General features: G+C 55.2%; 1 protein-coding gene across 6 annotated transcripts in view; it reads right to left on the reverse strand.

Annotated features, from left to right (window-relative positions):
* IGSF9B (immunoglobulin superfamily member 9B) overlaps positions 1-6266 on the reverse strand; it is a 49784-nt gene extending 43518 nt beyond the window's left edge. For all 6 annotated transcript variants that reach the window (XM_070399656.1, XM_070399655.1, XM_070399653.1 and 3 more), the window contains exon 1: positions 6082-6266. In XM_070399656.1, coding sequence (XP_070255757.1) covers positions 6082-6145 — 64 coding nt within the window. In that variant the 5' untranslated portion in view covers positions 6146-6266. The remainder of the gene's footprint in view (positions 1-6081) is intronic.
* Positions 6267-16023: the final 9757 nt, after the last annotated feature.

A 16023-nucleotide genomic window follows, 5' to 3' on the forward strand; every position in this document is an offset into this window, starting at 1 on the left:
GGTGCCATCCTGCCGGCCACAGGCCAGGCACCAAGGCCTCTCCCCACTGCACCCAAAGCACGCCCCGCCGCCGCCCCTCCCCACCGCCCCTCTCCACGGCATGCTCTGCAAGGCTCTCCAGCCAGGCTCCTGTAACCGGGACCCGGCCAGGATGACAGGGCAGACACTGCAGAAGGCAGTTGGCCGACGTGGACTGGCTTGGAGCTCAGTGTCACTGTACCTGGCCCAGGAGCCTCCGGCTGGATCTGGCAGCCACCGTGGTGAGGGAGACCACGAGGGAGCGCTGCCCTCAGGAGGCCAGGTCCCCTCTGGAGCCTCCTCCTGTCTTCCTGCTCCTTCTCCCCTCCCCCACCTCCTCTGGGCACCAGATTCCCAAACCACAGGCCTGCTGTCTAATAATACGAGTGGCAGCCACTGCCACCTCCACTGCCGCCTAAAAATAATCTCTGCTGATTCCAAAAAAGGCACAGCCCCTGGAAGCCCCCCAGTCATTCCCCCCTGACCAGCCAGGAGGCTCCCGGAGACTCCAGGGAGCGGGCCCTCAGGCGCCCAGGGAGGCGCTAGCCCAGAAGGAGGGCGTGAGGCAGGCAGAAGACAGACTCCCTGCTGCCCACCGGGAAGCTGGGCGCTCTCTCAGAGCACGTGTGGCTCAGGACACTGTGTCCAGACATCAGATGCTGCCCCGGCTCTCCTCTCCACCAGGCAGGTGGCCACAGGCCGCCTGGACATCATCTGCCTCCAGCGAGGACCCCCCACCCATGCGGGCAGGTCCCCAGAGAAGTCCCCTCCTCCTATGGTCTCCCCATCAGTGTGCTCACAGCCTTCGGACCCCAATCCCTTTCAAACCTCTCGGGCCGGAAGTCAGAGGTCAGGTGAGCCCGGACTGGCCTGGCCAGGAGAGTGTCCCATCTTCTGAACAGCCAGGTCCTGGGAGGCGGGGCGGGAATGGCAGGCCGCCTTCCTCTGGGGGACCTCTCCAGCAATGCTTCGGCCAGACCATCTTTCCGGGAGCCCTTCCTCCAAGAGCTCCCGGCAGGAAGCAGCCAGTAATGGAGCCAGTAATGCAACCTCGGCTCTGCTCCTTTAATGACTCCTCGGCAGCAAGGCACGGCCACACCCCACGCGAGCCCTCCCCACCACCTGGGCGGAGGCCTGCACCTGCACACTCACACGTGGCCAAATGCACGCATGTGCTCCGGCCAGGTGAGCACACAGTGGGCTCTGCCTGCCACAGGGTCACGATCCCCAGGTGAGGTGCCAGGTAGACACGATAAGTGGGAAATCAACGCCCTATTAGTACTCATGGCGGAGCATCAGCATTCCCTGCTCTGACGCTGGGAATGAGGACTGGCTGGGCTCACACAGTTGTGAAGATGACCCTCCGGACAGGCTGTCTGCCACACACTATCTTGGTGGGTCCTGTGACCAGGAGGGAGGTAAAGGAGATGGGGGCAGGGGACAGAGGGACAGGCCAAGAAGGAACATCTCATCCCTGGGACCTCCCTCGAAGCCCTGGCCACATGGAATTTTCCCCCCACACCCTGATGGAGGCCCTGCCTCTGCTCACCAGCCTGCTGCTTATTCACGCAAGAAAAAACACAAAAGCAGGAGATTCCGAAGGAAAAAATAGGTCAGCTGCCTGGGGCAGACTGAACTGGCACCCGTGGGCAGTGCCCCTGAGGGGCCAGGCTGCGAGCTGCTTCTGCAACCCAGCACCCTCGCCCATCTTCCCTGAGACCCCGCCCTGCTCGACTCGGCTGTGCTGAGTAACAAACCGGGTGTCAGAGCCACTGGGGCAGGATACACCTGTTGTTGGCATTCCCGGGGCTCGACCTGGGTTTGTCCCCCCACTTAGGCTTTCTCTCAGAACCTCAGGCATCCTGAAATCTAGAGCCTGGGCTGGGCCCCCAACTTTGGAAACTTCTGAGCTGCCTACACTCAGGTGCAGAGCCGGGGTAAGGAAAGCAAGGCATCTGTTCTTCTGAGTCTAGTCTCCGCCACCCACGGCACTTGGAGAGGAGTGACTCCCCACCCCGTGCCTGCAGACTGACTGCCCCTGTCCTGCTGCATTCTACACGTGTGCGGGCACACACACACAGACACAGGTGCAAACACACATGCTCACACACACACAGACACATGCACATGCACGCAGACGCGCACACACCTCCGGACAGCTTGCACCAATCACAGCTCTTCACAATTCAGAGCCACTCCACAAAAGCTGCTCACCCATCCTAGGGAAGCAGACAGAAGAAACTCGCTCCCCTGAGCCCCAAGCCCCAGCCTGAAGAGGCCACAGGATGGGGGGAGGGGGGCGATGTTAGTGACGAAGTGTGGTAAATCCCAGGCCCGGACCCCTTTGGGGTTCATCTCCCCACCCTCAGTCCCCCGGCAAGGCACACAGGAAGGTGCCCAGCACACCAGAGACAAAAGGGGCCAACGAGAAGAGAAAGACTGGCAGGCCAGGCTCTGAGAGCCGCGCCCGGGCGCCCTGGCCGGGCGGGCAGAGGGGAGAGAGAAAACGCAGGCACTGGAGAAAGCAGAGCCAGGAGGGAGGGATGGAGGGAGATGCCGGGCTTTAGCATCCCCCCAGCTAGGCAGCCTCTGCTCCTTGGGTAACCAGATCCCACTTTCTATCAGAGCCATAAACATGAAACCACCCAGCTCTGGGACCTGACAACTCCAAGTCTAGCAAGTGCTGGGCCTCAGGCCAGGAGCTGAAAGCTGATTCTTCCCCCAGTTTCTCCTCAGCTTCTCCCAGGGCGCAGGCTGCCCGACACAACCCCTCTGACGCCATGCGAGGGCCCTGCGCACCCCACTTGGCCACTTCCTGAGCCAGCCCTCCCTGGCCCATAGGCTGCCCAGGAGGTCTTTCCAGCAGCTTCGGGTCTAAACCTCCTCCCTCTCATCTTCATTACCAAAGGGAGAACAGAGAGGGCACTGGTCCAGCTACATGCAGGATCTGAGTCAGAGCTCCACTTTATTTGGGGACACTGAAGTCAGGGATAATCCAGCCACAGAATCTGTGGGAGACGGGAGGAGGGAGCCCTGGGCATCAAGGCCCAGAGTCAGCTAAGCGTGGTCCAGGGGGCTCCCTCCCACCCCCCAGCTTGCTCAGCAAAAGTCTGGGATGCTCAGGCTCCAATCACCACCTATCAGACTCCAGATACGTCTCTAGTCTCTCTCTTCTCCACTCCCTCCCCAGCCTCTCCACCCACCTCAATCCCCTCCACATGCACAACTCAAGTTAAAAGGGGGAGCTCATCCCTACCTCTGCCCCAACCCAACAATGCCCAAGGGGCTGCCCCCTTCTACCCCTGTGCTAGAGCAGCCCTGCTTCCGGCAAACCCAAACCCAAACATGGCATTGCAAAGCCCCTCCCCTTCAGGAATTCCGCCCCCCCCCTCCACCCCCGGAAGTCAACTCTGCCAGTCAGAGAGCAGCTGAGCTCTCACACAGACAGAGCCAGCATTTGAACACTGCTGGCTGTTTCTCCCGTGAGCAGGCGCCTGCCGGGAAGGCCTCCCTTCTCCCTCCCTGCAGAGGCGGTGAGGCTATGACCTCCTGCATCCTTCCCACAAACCTCTGGCCACGGACAAAATCCCAGACCTTTCAAAGGCTTTCCACGCAGCAGCCTGGTGGCCTGCATGCCCTCTACGCATCTCCCTGGGCTGCAGAGGGATGGCAGGTTCTCCCTAAGACAAGGTCAGCCCATGGAAGGGTACTTGGTGTCTGACAGAGGCAGCCTTCTCAACTCCTCCCCAAGATACTCCTGGTGCCTGATGCCCTGAATGCCCCAAGGGAAAGAAACTGAGAAGACTGGAACCCCAGAGATAATGAAATGATGGTGGTGATGGTAACATTTATTGAGCACTTACTATATAACAGGTAGTCACTCATTTCTTTATAGCACGAAGGCTCACAAGAAACCCTACTCGCTCATCCTGTTCACCCCATTTCCCACGGAGGCAAGTGACACTTAGAGAGCTTAGACAACTTGCCCAAGGTCACAAGGCCAGCACGTGACAGAGCCCAGGATTCGAATCCAGGTCATTTGACTCCAGGCCTAGGTCCTTAACCACTATCTTCAGAGCCTCTTTGGGCTAAAAAAAAAAGACCCCAAGACCAATGAGGGGTGGCAGGCAGGAGTACAGGTCAAGCCATCCCAAACAGAGGGCCCTCTCCACACCCAGAAAGAAGGCATAACCTTCATGCCCAACCATAGGCAATACCAGGAAGTCCTTCTTTCTGTCTGGCCATGCTGTGTGTTGCTGCACTACATCGACGCCTTTTCCTTTATTCTGTGCTGAAAACTTGCCAACAGTCCATTCCCCTCGCCCTGGCTTCTCAGCTTCAGAGGCTATTTCAGAGCTTCCCTTCAGTGTCTCCTTTTTTATTCAAAGATCCCAGCATATCCTTTTGTGCTTTCAGTGACAGTCCCATAGCAGGAACGTACCAAAAACTGGAGGGGAGGATGAGGGCATTGGAAGACTACAAGGAAGCAGGGGGAGAGGAGGCTGAGGATGGAGATTCCCAAGCACAACTTGACCCACCTCACACCCACCCCCATTCTATAGGCTCCTGCAGTCTCCCTGGCTCCGTTTTCCCACCTGACAAATGGAGGGTTTGAAAACCAACCAGGTCACCACGCCATTTAACAAAATCACCCTTCCCTTAGCCCTCCTCTGGTTCCGTTTTCAGATCCCTCCTCCCCCACCAAATAGCATGGGAGTCATTCCTTCTAGAAACTTTCTCAAATCACTTCCCCTGCCCCCTACACCGCCCAGACAAGGTGAGGAGAGGACCCTGTAAAAGGCGCCTCCTGCCACCCCTGCTGCCCTCCCGCCGCTGGGCGCGGGCTCTCTCCTAGGCGGGTCCTCCCCGCCGACTTCCGCGCAAAGGCCGGTTCTCTGCACAGCCACCTCCTCAGGGCTCCGTGAACTTGCCCGCCCGCCCGCCGGCGTGTCAGCGGCTGGAAGCCGTGAGCTCAGAGTCCTGGCACCCTCCAGCCTGCACTCCTACTTCCATACAAGGGCCGAGAGCTGGGGGTGCCACCCAGCGGCTTGTAGGTCGCCTTGCCCGTCTCCAGAGCAAAAGCCCGCGCGTTCACGCGCGCATCACCCAACTCGCTGGCTTCCCTCTACCTTCCCAGCTCAGACAAGGGGGGAAAAAAGGAAAGAGAAAACCCCCCTGCGCTCCGAGAGGCTGCCGTGGGGACCCCTTCCCCGCTGCCCTTGCCCCCCGCCAGCTCTGCCTCGCAGCCGGGAGGGCGGCCGGGGCGGCCCGGCTGCGACGCGCTCCCCGGGAACTTTTACCTGGCGGGGCCCAGGTGCGGCACGGACAGCGCAGACGCCTGCCAGACAGGGCTGGCCAAAGCCGACGCTCCTCGGAGCCCGCCGAGGGACCCCCACCCCCACCTCCACCCCCACCCCCACCCCTCTTCTCCGCTCTCGGTTCTCCGTGCGCCCCCCCCGCCCCCCCCCCCTCGCCTTGGGAGAAGGATCCGACCTCTGGCTGCCAAGATTTGGGGTCAGGAGGGGCGCGCGCTGGAGCGGTGGGCGCCCGCAGGGCCCATAACCCAGTCCCTTAGCCGTGGGTGCCAGGAGTCCCAAGGCTCTGGGTCGCACCTCCCCGCGAGGACTCGTCTGGGAGCAGTGGCGCGAGTGCAGCAGCCTCCCGAACACCCGCAAACTCCCGGCACCCAGAGTTAGGGGAGCCGCCGACTCCCCAGCGCTCCAGGAGACCGCCGCGCCGGCTCAGGGCGCCGGGCACGGCACGCCGGGGTGAAGACGTGGGGCCGAAGGTGAGCGAAGTCGACCCCGATCGCAAGGTGTCTTTTTCCCCCGAATGCCCGGCAGCCCGAGGACTGGGACCCCTTCCCGCCTGAACCTCCGGCCCGCGCGGCCCCCGCCCTCCCCGCAGTGCCTGGCCGGAGCCCGCCTAGCCAGAGCCGGAGCCGGAGCCGGAGCCTCGCCCGCGGACAGGCGCGGCGCTCCGAGGGACCGGGGAGCGGGAGACGGGGAGGAAGGGGCTGCGAATAACGGGAGGGCAGAGCAGGGGCGCTGCACTTCAACTCACCTTGAGCCGCGAGACCTCGGGTGCTGATCACACTTGCTATCAAAGTGGCCACATACCAAATCATAGTACTACCGCGCGCCAGCCCGGAGCCTCATCCTATCGCAAAGTGCTCCTGCGCCGCACACTTCTCGCCCGAGCGCCTGCTCTCGCCCGCTCGACCCGCCTACGCCCCGCGCCGGTGCTGCTGCAGCCCGGGCGGCCCGCTCCCCATCCCTCCGCGACTCCGCTCGGCTCGGCGCGCAGGCTCCCCAAGCCGGCGCAGCGGCACCTGCACTACCAGCCCCGGCGGAGCGCAGCCAGCGCCACGGTGCAGCCTAGCTGGCCGGGCCTCCGGCACCGCCCCCACCTCCCGCCTATTGGCCACCGCCCACAAGCCTCGAGGCCGATTGGCTTGAAGGTCTGCCCGTCACGGCTGGGGAGGCGAGCCCATTTCAAGGTGCGTTGAAGTGTCGCCAGCACAGAGCCGCAGAATCATGCGCATTGCCTGAGAGAAGGCGTTGTAGCGGCTCTGCTCTGTTCTCTCTGCTCACACTGCAAGGCAAGTTTCTGCTGAAGGAAATGGTAGCTTTTCTGGTTCGATCGTGGGACCCTGGGAGTCTCACATTACCCATGACAGTTTGGAGGGGACGTCGTCCCCGCCCACCCAGGGAACCCAACATCCGGTTTCCATCCAGCGAAAAGCAATTCCCGGGAGGAGGATGCTGATTCAGTGATGGGGAAACCCAGGAACGGGGAGCCTGGGAAAGCTCGGGAATGTCCTTCGCTGGAGATCTTGTCGAAGAGGTCACGCGCAACCACCCCCACCCCCACCCCCTTCCACACGCGGACACGCTTCCCTCGGCCTCGCACCCCTCCTACCCAGACGTGATGCTAAGTTCATCCACCCAGCCTGAAGGCAGGGCAATGACTAAAATGACCTCTGGAAGTCGCTAAGATTTCAAATGAGTCACTGGTTCAGCTGCAGGAGGAGTGTCATAGAACAGCCTCTGGAACACACTGTACACACACTGCCACCCCCAGTGCGGGTCAGCGTTGCTCATCATTACTAAATCTCAACTTTGAACAATCAAAGTTTTCCTTTTTTTCCTTTCTTCTATAAAAGGCTGCTTCCTCATGCACAAGTTTCCTCCCCTCCCTACCTAGCTGGGGCCTAGCACCATGTGAGCAGCATGGAGCCAAGATGGATTTGGGGAGCAGTGTAGGGGTCTGGAACAGAGAGATACAGAAAAAGGGGGAGGTGGGCTTCTGATTCCCACAGAAGACAGATGAGCAGGGAAGGTCTTCATACTTCCCGGTCTCTCTACTGTAACCGCGCCTCGTCCCCTCCCCCAGTACAGTTGCATTTGCAGAAGACCTAAATGAGTGTCATGGAAACATCTACTACAAACAATCGCCAGCATTCTGAGACTGCAGTGAAGATGTCTGTTCTTTCAGGAGTGCGAGCAGTGGGGAGAGTGGCAGGGCTCCCTAGGATGGGCTGTCGGCCAAGGAAGGAAGACAGAGGGGCAGCAAAGGAGAGCTTAGGAATTTCACCTTCTCAAAATACTTCTTGGTCACAAAGCATTGGCTCTAGGACATGAAGCTCCCAATAGAACAAGAAGGAGATTTGCTTCTGTGAACACACACACACACACTCACACACCGCACATCAAAAGTGGCCTCAAACAACTTTCCCTAAACCTGAAGCTACTTAGCTCACTGCCAGCCAGGAGATGGAAAGCTGGGATCCCCAGCAGAGCAGCAAATACACTGGTCAAGTTTTAGCATCTGGATGTAATCTAAAGAACCAGAACCCTTGAATAACCTCCTACTCTACCCACCCCCTCCGGTCATGCAAACACACTCAAGATGCATAACTTTGGGGGCGTCTCTCACTGAGCAATTACTTCAGGTTCACTTTCTCTCCAAAGATGCCTTTCTTTGGGGATATAAAGTGAATTGGACGCTCTAGGTCCCCCCTGATTGGCTAATTACCAGCTAGCATGCCCAAGTACAAGTCCGCCCTCAATATATACATGCACACACACATTCACATGTTTTCCCAGGGACCTAGCATTATAAAGCCTGCTGAGATCCATTTGCAGAGCTGGTGATGGCAGGATTCTTCTGCTTCCAAAACCTCTAAGCAGTTGACTGGCCTAGAGAGAAATGCTGGATTCCTAAGGGCCAGCCCCCGTTCCTGGCCCCTTTCAGATACAGACAAAGCAGAGGAGTGAGAAGCACCTGTGCTCAGAGAAGCATTCTCCTAGTGACCCGCAGAATAAGGAAAAGAAGAGAACCACTCTCACCATCATCTTGATTGTCCTTGCTGGCCCTCTGTCCTACTCAGTGTGTTGGTCTCTGCTTGGGAATTAAGACTGTCAAATTGGAGGGAGAAAAGCCACATGAAGAGCTTAAGTGCATGAGCTGGATTGGGAAAGGGTTCAAAGGAGCTATCTAAAAAGAAGACTAGCCTGGCCGGCGTGGCTCCATGGTTGAGCATCACCCTATGAACCAGGAGGTCACGGTTCAATTCCCAGTCAGAGCACATGCTCAATCCCCAGTGGGGGGTGTACAGGAGGCAGCTGATCAATGATTCTCTCTCATCACTGATGTTTCTATCTCTCCCTCCCTCCCCTTCCCTCTCTGAAATCAATTAAAATATTTTTAAATAAAAAGAAGACCGAACTTCTTCTGGATAAATCTATTGAAAATGGAGTGGAACAAAGGAGTAAGGGCAGTGAGGAAAGAGAAGAAAGTTAGGATACAAAGGGAAAAGTGAGCATCATCGCCAGATAATGTCTCAGTTTGGTTCCGTATCAGCTCAAAAGACACATGCTGTATCAGGTCACGGTGAGGAATGGGACCAATTAAGTACTTCTCTCTTGGCATGTGGCTAATCTCTGGACCCAGGAAGGATGGCAGCCCCTCCCTGGCATGGATACATCCATGGGGGGATTAAAAGTTAGCATGGATCCCAGCTGTCCGAGAGGGACATGAGGGAAGACAGTGAACCATGCCCATGAGTAGCTCGTAGGTGGACCTGATTCGTCATCGAGGTCCCTGATAACCTCAGCGTACATACATAAAGTATAGGAGTATAGGTCATTTCTTCTTCTTTTTGGAAATTCAAAATGTTAGTCTTACCAGTTGCCCTATGAAAAACCATAGCTGGCCACCTACCCGCACATCCCCAATAGGCCCTCTGAGAATAAGTGAGAAAGGTGGCTGACAGAGCCTCAAGTCCAAGAGAAAAGGACACTGTCTTCACTCCTCCCTCATATCCACTTAGCCAGTGGGACTCAGAAACAATGGCTCTCTCCTGTGTCGCCTGTTACCCTCCTCGGTGGTTCCAGACCTCCTTATAGAATCGAGATTAGGACAGTTGTTGGCACAGCTGCGTGTGAGGAAAAGAGGCAGCTCTGAGTCAAAACAATTCACCCAAATAAACACCAAAGAGCATGCTGGGTTTTTATATAATTAGGAAACTACATCAGTTATCTTGCCATATTTTTTTTTAAAAAAATCACAAAATGTAGTGACTTCACGCTACAACAGTCATTCATTTACTCACAGATCTGCGATTTGGGCAGAGCTTGGTGTGGGCAGCTTTTTTCTACTTCATATGACATTGGACCAACAGGGTAGAAGTCGGACTTTCAAGATGGCTCACTCGCATGGCTGGCAAGGTGGGGCTGGCTGCCAGCCCGGGCTGTAGGCAAAGAACCACAGTCCTTCTCCATGTAGGCTTCTCCGCAGGCAGCTTGGGCTTCCTCACAGCATGGTGGCTGGGTTCCAAGAGCCGGAAGCCCTTCCTGTCCTAGCCTTGGAAGAGGCAATTCATCACTTCTGCCAAAGGGAAAGCCCTGCCCCAATTCCAAGGCAGAGAACGGAGATCCCCGCCTCCCAGGAGGAGCAGTCTCCCCAGCCCATTGCATGAAGAGCTTGTGGGATGAGATGTTGGGCTGTCGCCATTTGGGAGTCATACAGCCTGCCATGAAAACAGGCTTCAACATTTAAACAAAAAATGAACTCTAGAAGAAACTCCTAGACATAAAGGGCTCGAGAACAGTATCTAGAGCTTAGAGATTTCTCACTTTAATTCTAGCTGCTGCCACCAGTCCCAGGCACATAAGAGGGGGGCTTGGCCCTTAGGCAATCCTTTGTGTAAGTAAAGCCTGTGTGTGAAGTCGGTCATTTCACCTGCTTTCTCTTGATATGCCAAGACCAGTCAGCAGGTTTTTAAAAGAACTCGCAAGCAGAGAAGAAAATAAACAAAGGAAATTGGATTTCCGACATATAAATATCTAATCTTCCGATCTGATGCAGGAGAAGTGGAGGAAAGCTTTGCAAGATTCTCGAACCTCCTGATCCTGAGAATCTCCCATCTGGGTTCATAACAGGCACAAATCTTTGCAGGCCCCTTGCCTGTTTCCTTCTCTCCCAGGTCCCTGCTCTTCCCAGGTGGCTCTGGTCACAGGTGGTCTTTCTGGGCTTGAGTAGCTATTTTAACAGTCCACCTTGCTCTCGCCAAAAATAAATTCCTGAAGACTCTTTCTTATTAAAACTCAAACGTCATTATGATTCAAATTTCCCAGAACACCCAGTGTTCCCCTACAGCATTGCAGTTCCCCTAAAGGCTACCTCTTCGTTTCGGTGGTAGTGACTGGACCCAAGACAGATGCAGTCCTTCCAGGTGTCAGACACCTGTTCTGACCACCGTAGGATCAGCCTTGACTCTTCCTTCTTGGCTTCCCAGGCCAGCTCTGAACAATCTAAAAGAACACATGGCCCTAGCCGGTTTGGCTCAGTGGACAGTGTCATACTGTGGATGGAGGGGTCTCGGGTTCTATTCTGATCAAGGGCACATGCCTGGATTGCAGGCTGATCCCCAGTAGGGTGTGTGCAGGGGGGCAGCCGATGAATCGCTCATCATTGATGTTTCTATCTCTCTCTCTTCCTCTCCCTTCCTCTCTGAAATCGATAATGGTATATTTTTAAAAATAAATAAATAAAAGAAGACAGGTTTTGTGTTTTTGTGGCTTTATCTAAGGCAGCGGTTCTCAACCTTCCTAATGCCACAACCCTTTCATACAGTTCCTCATGTTGTGGTGACCCCCAATTTCATTGTTACAAATGGAACATAATGAAAGCATAGTGATTAGTCACAAAAACAATATGTAATTATATATGTGTTTTCCGGTGGTCTTAGGCGACCCCTGTGAAAGGGTCGTTCGACCCCCCAAAGGGGTCGCGACCCACAGGTTGAGAACCGCTGATCTAAGGGATGCAGAAAAGATGTTCTCCGCTCCACATCACGTTTTTCCCACAGAACTTTGGAGCCCTGATGACAGCCCTCCTTGTGAAGTGCCCACAGGAATATGTTGCCATTAGTCTTCAGCAAGCCATCTCTCCGCCTAGGGCTGCCGCATAGAAAATGCAGTTTGCTGACCTCCTGGGCAACTGGGGAGCACCTGTGTACCCCCTCGTCTGTCCAGGGCTAACGGCCGCAGCAGCGAGTTGCTGGGACAGATGGGCAGCCATGGCCCCACTCACACACTCTGGCGTTCCAGAGTCTAAAAGACAGTAGGAGTCGGGGCTCTGCTGAGTCATCTGAGCTCTGGTCCCAGCAAGTTGGGGGCCTGGGCCATTCTTTTGTCTAAATTAAACTTTCTCTATCTATGGAAGGGACCGTGGAAGGTAACAGGAATGAAGGTCAGCATGGGGACAGGAATCTGCAGGTTCTTATGTGCTGTTTCTCTGTCACAGACTGTCCAACAGCCTCAAGTTATAGTTCAGTTCTGTGTCCCTGTTCCATTGCATAGAAGAAAAATTGAACCTGGTCTTATTCTAGAGCTCAAATGGTCAGGATTCTCTCGTATAGTCTAGAAGCTTCTGCAGAGACACGTGAAGTCATGGATTAGAGTCGCTGTCATCATTGAAGTTGGCAAAAGATTGATGTGAGCACAGGATCAGGAAGATAGAGGGAATCAATCAGCCAAAGAGGAAGTCATGCTAGAACTCAAGAAGCAGAAAGGTCAGGGGCCTGGGCCCAAGAAGCATCAGAAGGAAGAATTCTCCAATTAACAAGTAGCCACTAAATACCAATTGGCAGTCGGCACTGTGCTAGGCACTGAGGAGGGCAAAAGGTGACAAGCCACAACCTCTGTCACGCAGAAGCTTAACATCTTGCCAGAAAGGTGAGACTGAGCCCTTGAACACCACTTAAGACACTGGTCACATGAAATCTAGAGAAGGACAGTGTCATAGAACCTCAAGAAGGTAGAGATAGTAGAGGTAGGTGAAAGCTGCATGAAGGAAGTGAGGCATGAGCTAAATCTCAAATAGAGGAGGGGAAAGACTGGATGGATAAAACAAGGCACTGCGGCCATGACCGGTTTGGCTCAGTGGATGGAGCGTTGGCCTGTGGACTGAAAGGTCCCAGGTTCGGTTCCGGTCAAGGGCATGTACCTTGGTTGCGGGCACATCCCCAGTGGGAGGTGTGCAGGAGGCAGCTGATCAATGTTTCTCTCTCATCGATGTTTCTAGCTCTCTATCTCTCTCCCTTCCTCTCTGTAAAAAATTAATAAAATATATATTTTTTAAAAAACAAGGCACTGCGGTCCAGAGACCCTGCTGGTCTGAGGGCAAAGAGCTGGTCTACCCAGTTTCCTGCTCTCTAGCACCCCTAGTACTTAACCAGGTAGTGGATGCTCAGTAGGCATTCATGGGGGATGAATGTACCCAAGTGATAATAGGTGACATGGCTGGCAGATCCATGCACCAGGAAAAGGCGTCCATGTTTAGAGCAGAGATGATGTTAGGGGGAAAATAAGGAAATAGGTCAACTGGGAAAGGTGAGAAGGAGGAGTAGGCAAAGAGGAGTAACACAAGGGAGTGCTGGGTTCATTAGAGAAGTAAGGAGGGAGAAGGGGAGAAATGGGTCTGGGCCCAAGAGAAAGCTAAGGAGACCCGGTCAGCATGGCTCGGTGGTTGAGCATGGACCTATGAGCTAGGAGGTCATGGTTCCAATCCCAGTCAGGGCACATGCCGGGTTGTGGGCTCAGTCCCCAGTAGGGGGCTGCAGGAGGCAGCCGATCGATGATTCTCTCTCATCCTTGATGTTTCTATCTCTCTCTCCCTCTCTCTTCCTCTCTGAAATCAATAAAAAATATATTTTTTAAAAAAAGAAAGGAAGGAAGGAAGGGAGAGAGGGAGGGAGGGAGGGTGAGAGAGAGGGAGGGAGGGAAGGAGAGAGGGAGGGAGGGAGGAAGGAGAGAGGGAGGGAGGGAGGGAGGGAGGGAGGAAAGGCTAAGGAGAAAGCATCTCTCATGGCTCAAATAAAACCAAGGGGTAAAGAGGTGGGGGATGGGTGATGACAAGCAGCCCAGGCAATGGTGTGAGAAGGGGCTGTGCTTCTGCTTTGGACTCACAGATGGACAGGCTGTGGGTAGGGGGGAGAGAAGCTCTGCAGACACAGCTGGAGGGCCATAGGGGGTCAATTTCTGGCACGCAGTCCACCCCCAGACCTCTCATTCTTGGACCCTCCACACTCAGTTCTCAACCCCCACACAAAAGGGCCTTGTGTATAAGTGCGAGGAGATGCCAAATGCATCTTTATTCCACTACCCTCCCCTCCCCTTCCCCAAAGCCTTGGCATGAGCGTCGTTGCACCAGGTGCAGGAAACGGGAAAAGAGGGACTGAGTACCAGACAGAAGCCAGAGGTCAGATGGCAATGTCAGCCCTCCCCGCCTCAGTCTCCACTGCTCTCTGCTGCCTCCTCTCAGTCTCAGCCCCTTAGCCAGCCCCCTACTCTCACCCCTGCCCTTTGCCCTGTCCCTAGCCTCCTTTCACCGCCCCCTCTATCACACACCTCACTTCCTCTCCGTTCTGCTCCTGGTTGGCTTCAGGGTGGTAGGAAGAGCCTAGAGACAAAACCAGGTTTATTCTGTAGAAAACATTCATGACGGAGGGACCACAGCCACCAGTCTCCATGGCTCTGGGACGCGAGGTACATATGGTATAAAGGGGAGAGTCCTGGGCTCAAAGTCAAAAGCCTGAGTCCCATCCCTACCTGACCTCACCAACGAGCCGTAACTTCCCTAAGCCTCACTGGAAAGTCCATAATTGTCCAGCTGTCTAGTCAGTAGCTGGCATTCACAGACATGTACCAGTCATGAGCACCTCCAGTGAGCCACACACTCTCCTAGGTGCAGGGTGAGCAATGCAGACACGGTTCTTGCTTCATAGAACGTACAGTGAATAGCCAATAGGGTCATTCAGAGGAACAGAGGCAGCTAAGGGGGTAGTACAGTGGGCAGTCCATAGTTAGGTGTCCAAGAGGACACAGAAGGTGTATCAGACGCCCGGTGAGGAGGCCGTCTGGCCTCTGTATCTCCCCTGAGACCTCGCTGCTACGGCGCTGATTCAAATTAGAAGATCACACTGCACCTCTAGCCTCGCGTGCAGCCCAAGGTCAGTTTCTAGGTGGTTGGAAACGAAGGAACAACATGAGCTAGTGAGGAATCGTTAGGAGATAGGATCGCCCCACCTGGGGAAACCCAGGTGTAGGGGAGATCCTGATGTGTGTGCTTGAGATGTATGTGTTCCGGGGGTAGGATGGGAGAAATATATCCATCGTGATGAGAACTGATTTGTGGGGGAGAAGAATTCACCCAGAGCCCTGACTTCTAAGGGCCTAGAAGTGATGTTCCCACCCCTTCCCTTTCTAGGAAACCAACTTGGAAGAGCCTGTGGACTGGGGGTGGCCACAGCTGCCAGGGGAGGCGGAGCAGGAGGGGTGAGTGCATGGAGGCCAGTTGAGGCACTGAAGAGAGTCTCATAGGGAGTCCAGGACAATGAGCGGATAGAGGAGGGAAGTGGCAAGAAGGGGGCTGGAGGGGCAGGCGGCGGGGACGGCTGCTCTCCTGGCAGCTTCCCAAGGTTAATGGAGGGGCACCAAGAAGCTGCCGAGACATCCCAACAAGAGGGAGGCTGGTTTGAAAAGAGCATTTGCTGCCGGGAGAAGGGGCCTTTCTCTCTGGCCCGGGCTGCTGCTCCTTTGTGGAGGTTCTGTGAGGCCTGAGCTCCCTGAAACAGCCTGGGGTGTGTGGTTTGCCATTCATCATCCAGGCAAGTGGCCTACACTCGGCGGACAAGAACGGGGTCAGTGACTGGTTCCGCTGCCTTTGGGCTCCTGAACCCGCTGATGATGGAAAATGGCAGGGAGGGGTCTCTATTCATGGACTTCCAGAACCTGGCTACTGGGATCTCCATGAATTATGGGTACTTAGAGAAAAGGAGAGAACGCTGAGTATTCTCTAAAAATTAAGCATTACCTTTAGAGGAGGGGAACCAGGAGCTGACCATGTAGGAGAGAATCCTGATACTTCCCAAGCTGTGGGCCTGTGTCTAGGTAGGAAGGTTTGACACAATGAGAGTGTCAAGGCTTTCGTCTTATGGTGTGTCAGTACAACTGAGACCCACATCTTTCCATAAACACACACACACACACACACACACACACACACACACACACCCATTACAGGAACTCACACACATATGCAAAATCACACACACAACAGCAGGACACGCCTGTGCACGGACTCCCAGGCCCATCTCTTCAGAGAGCCACACATGTGCCATTTCTGCATCTGTGTATCTGCAGAGTTCACATCCTCTTAAGCTGCTGATGTGAGCCAATGTGCACCATACCTTCACCATATGCCATAGGGTTAACATATACCAACCCACAGTTCATATATACGTGGGACCTCCAGCATTCCCACACGAGGACTGCGAGCTGGGATGTCCCCAGGACGTTCCTCCCTTCTTGTCTAAGTCTGATCCCAAGGAGACCTGTTCACATGAAATCCACCTTCTCAAACTCACCTGACCCCAGTGTCCAGGATGTTCTAGTCGTCACCATAATTCTTGTCCCCAGAGTAACCAGCTACCACCCC

Source organism: Myotis yumanensis, unplaced genomic scaffold (assembly GCF_028538775.1).
Source record: "Myotis yumanensis isolate MYYU_CA2020_CCGP unplaced genomic scaffold, mMyoYum1.0.hap1 SCAF_19, whole genome shotgun sequence".
Classification (NCBI taxonomy): Eukaryota; Metazoa; Chordata; class Mammalia; order Chiroptera; family Vespertilionidae; genus Myotis; species Myotis yumanensis.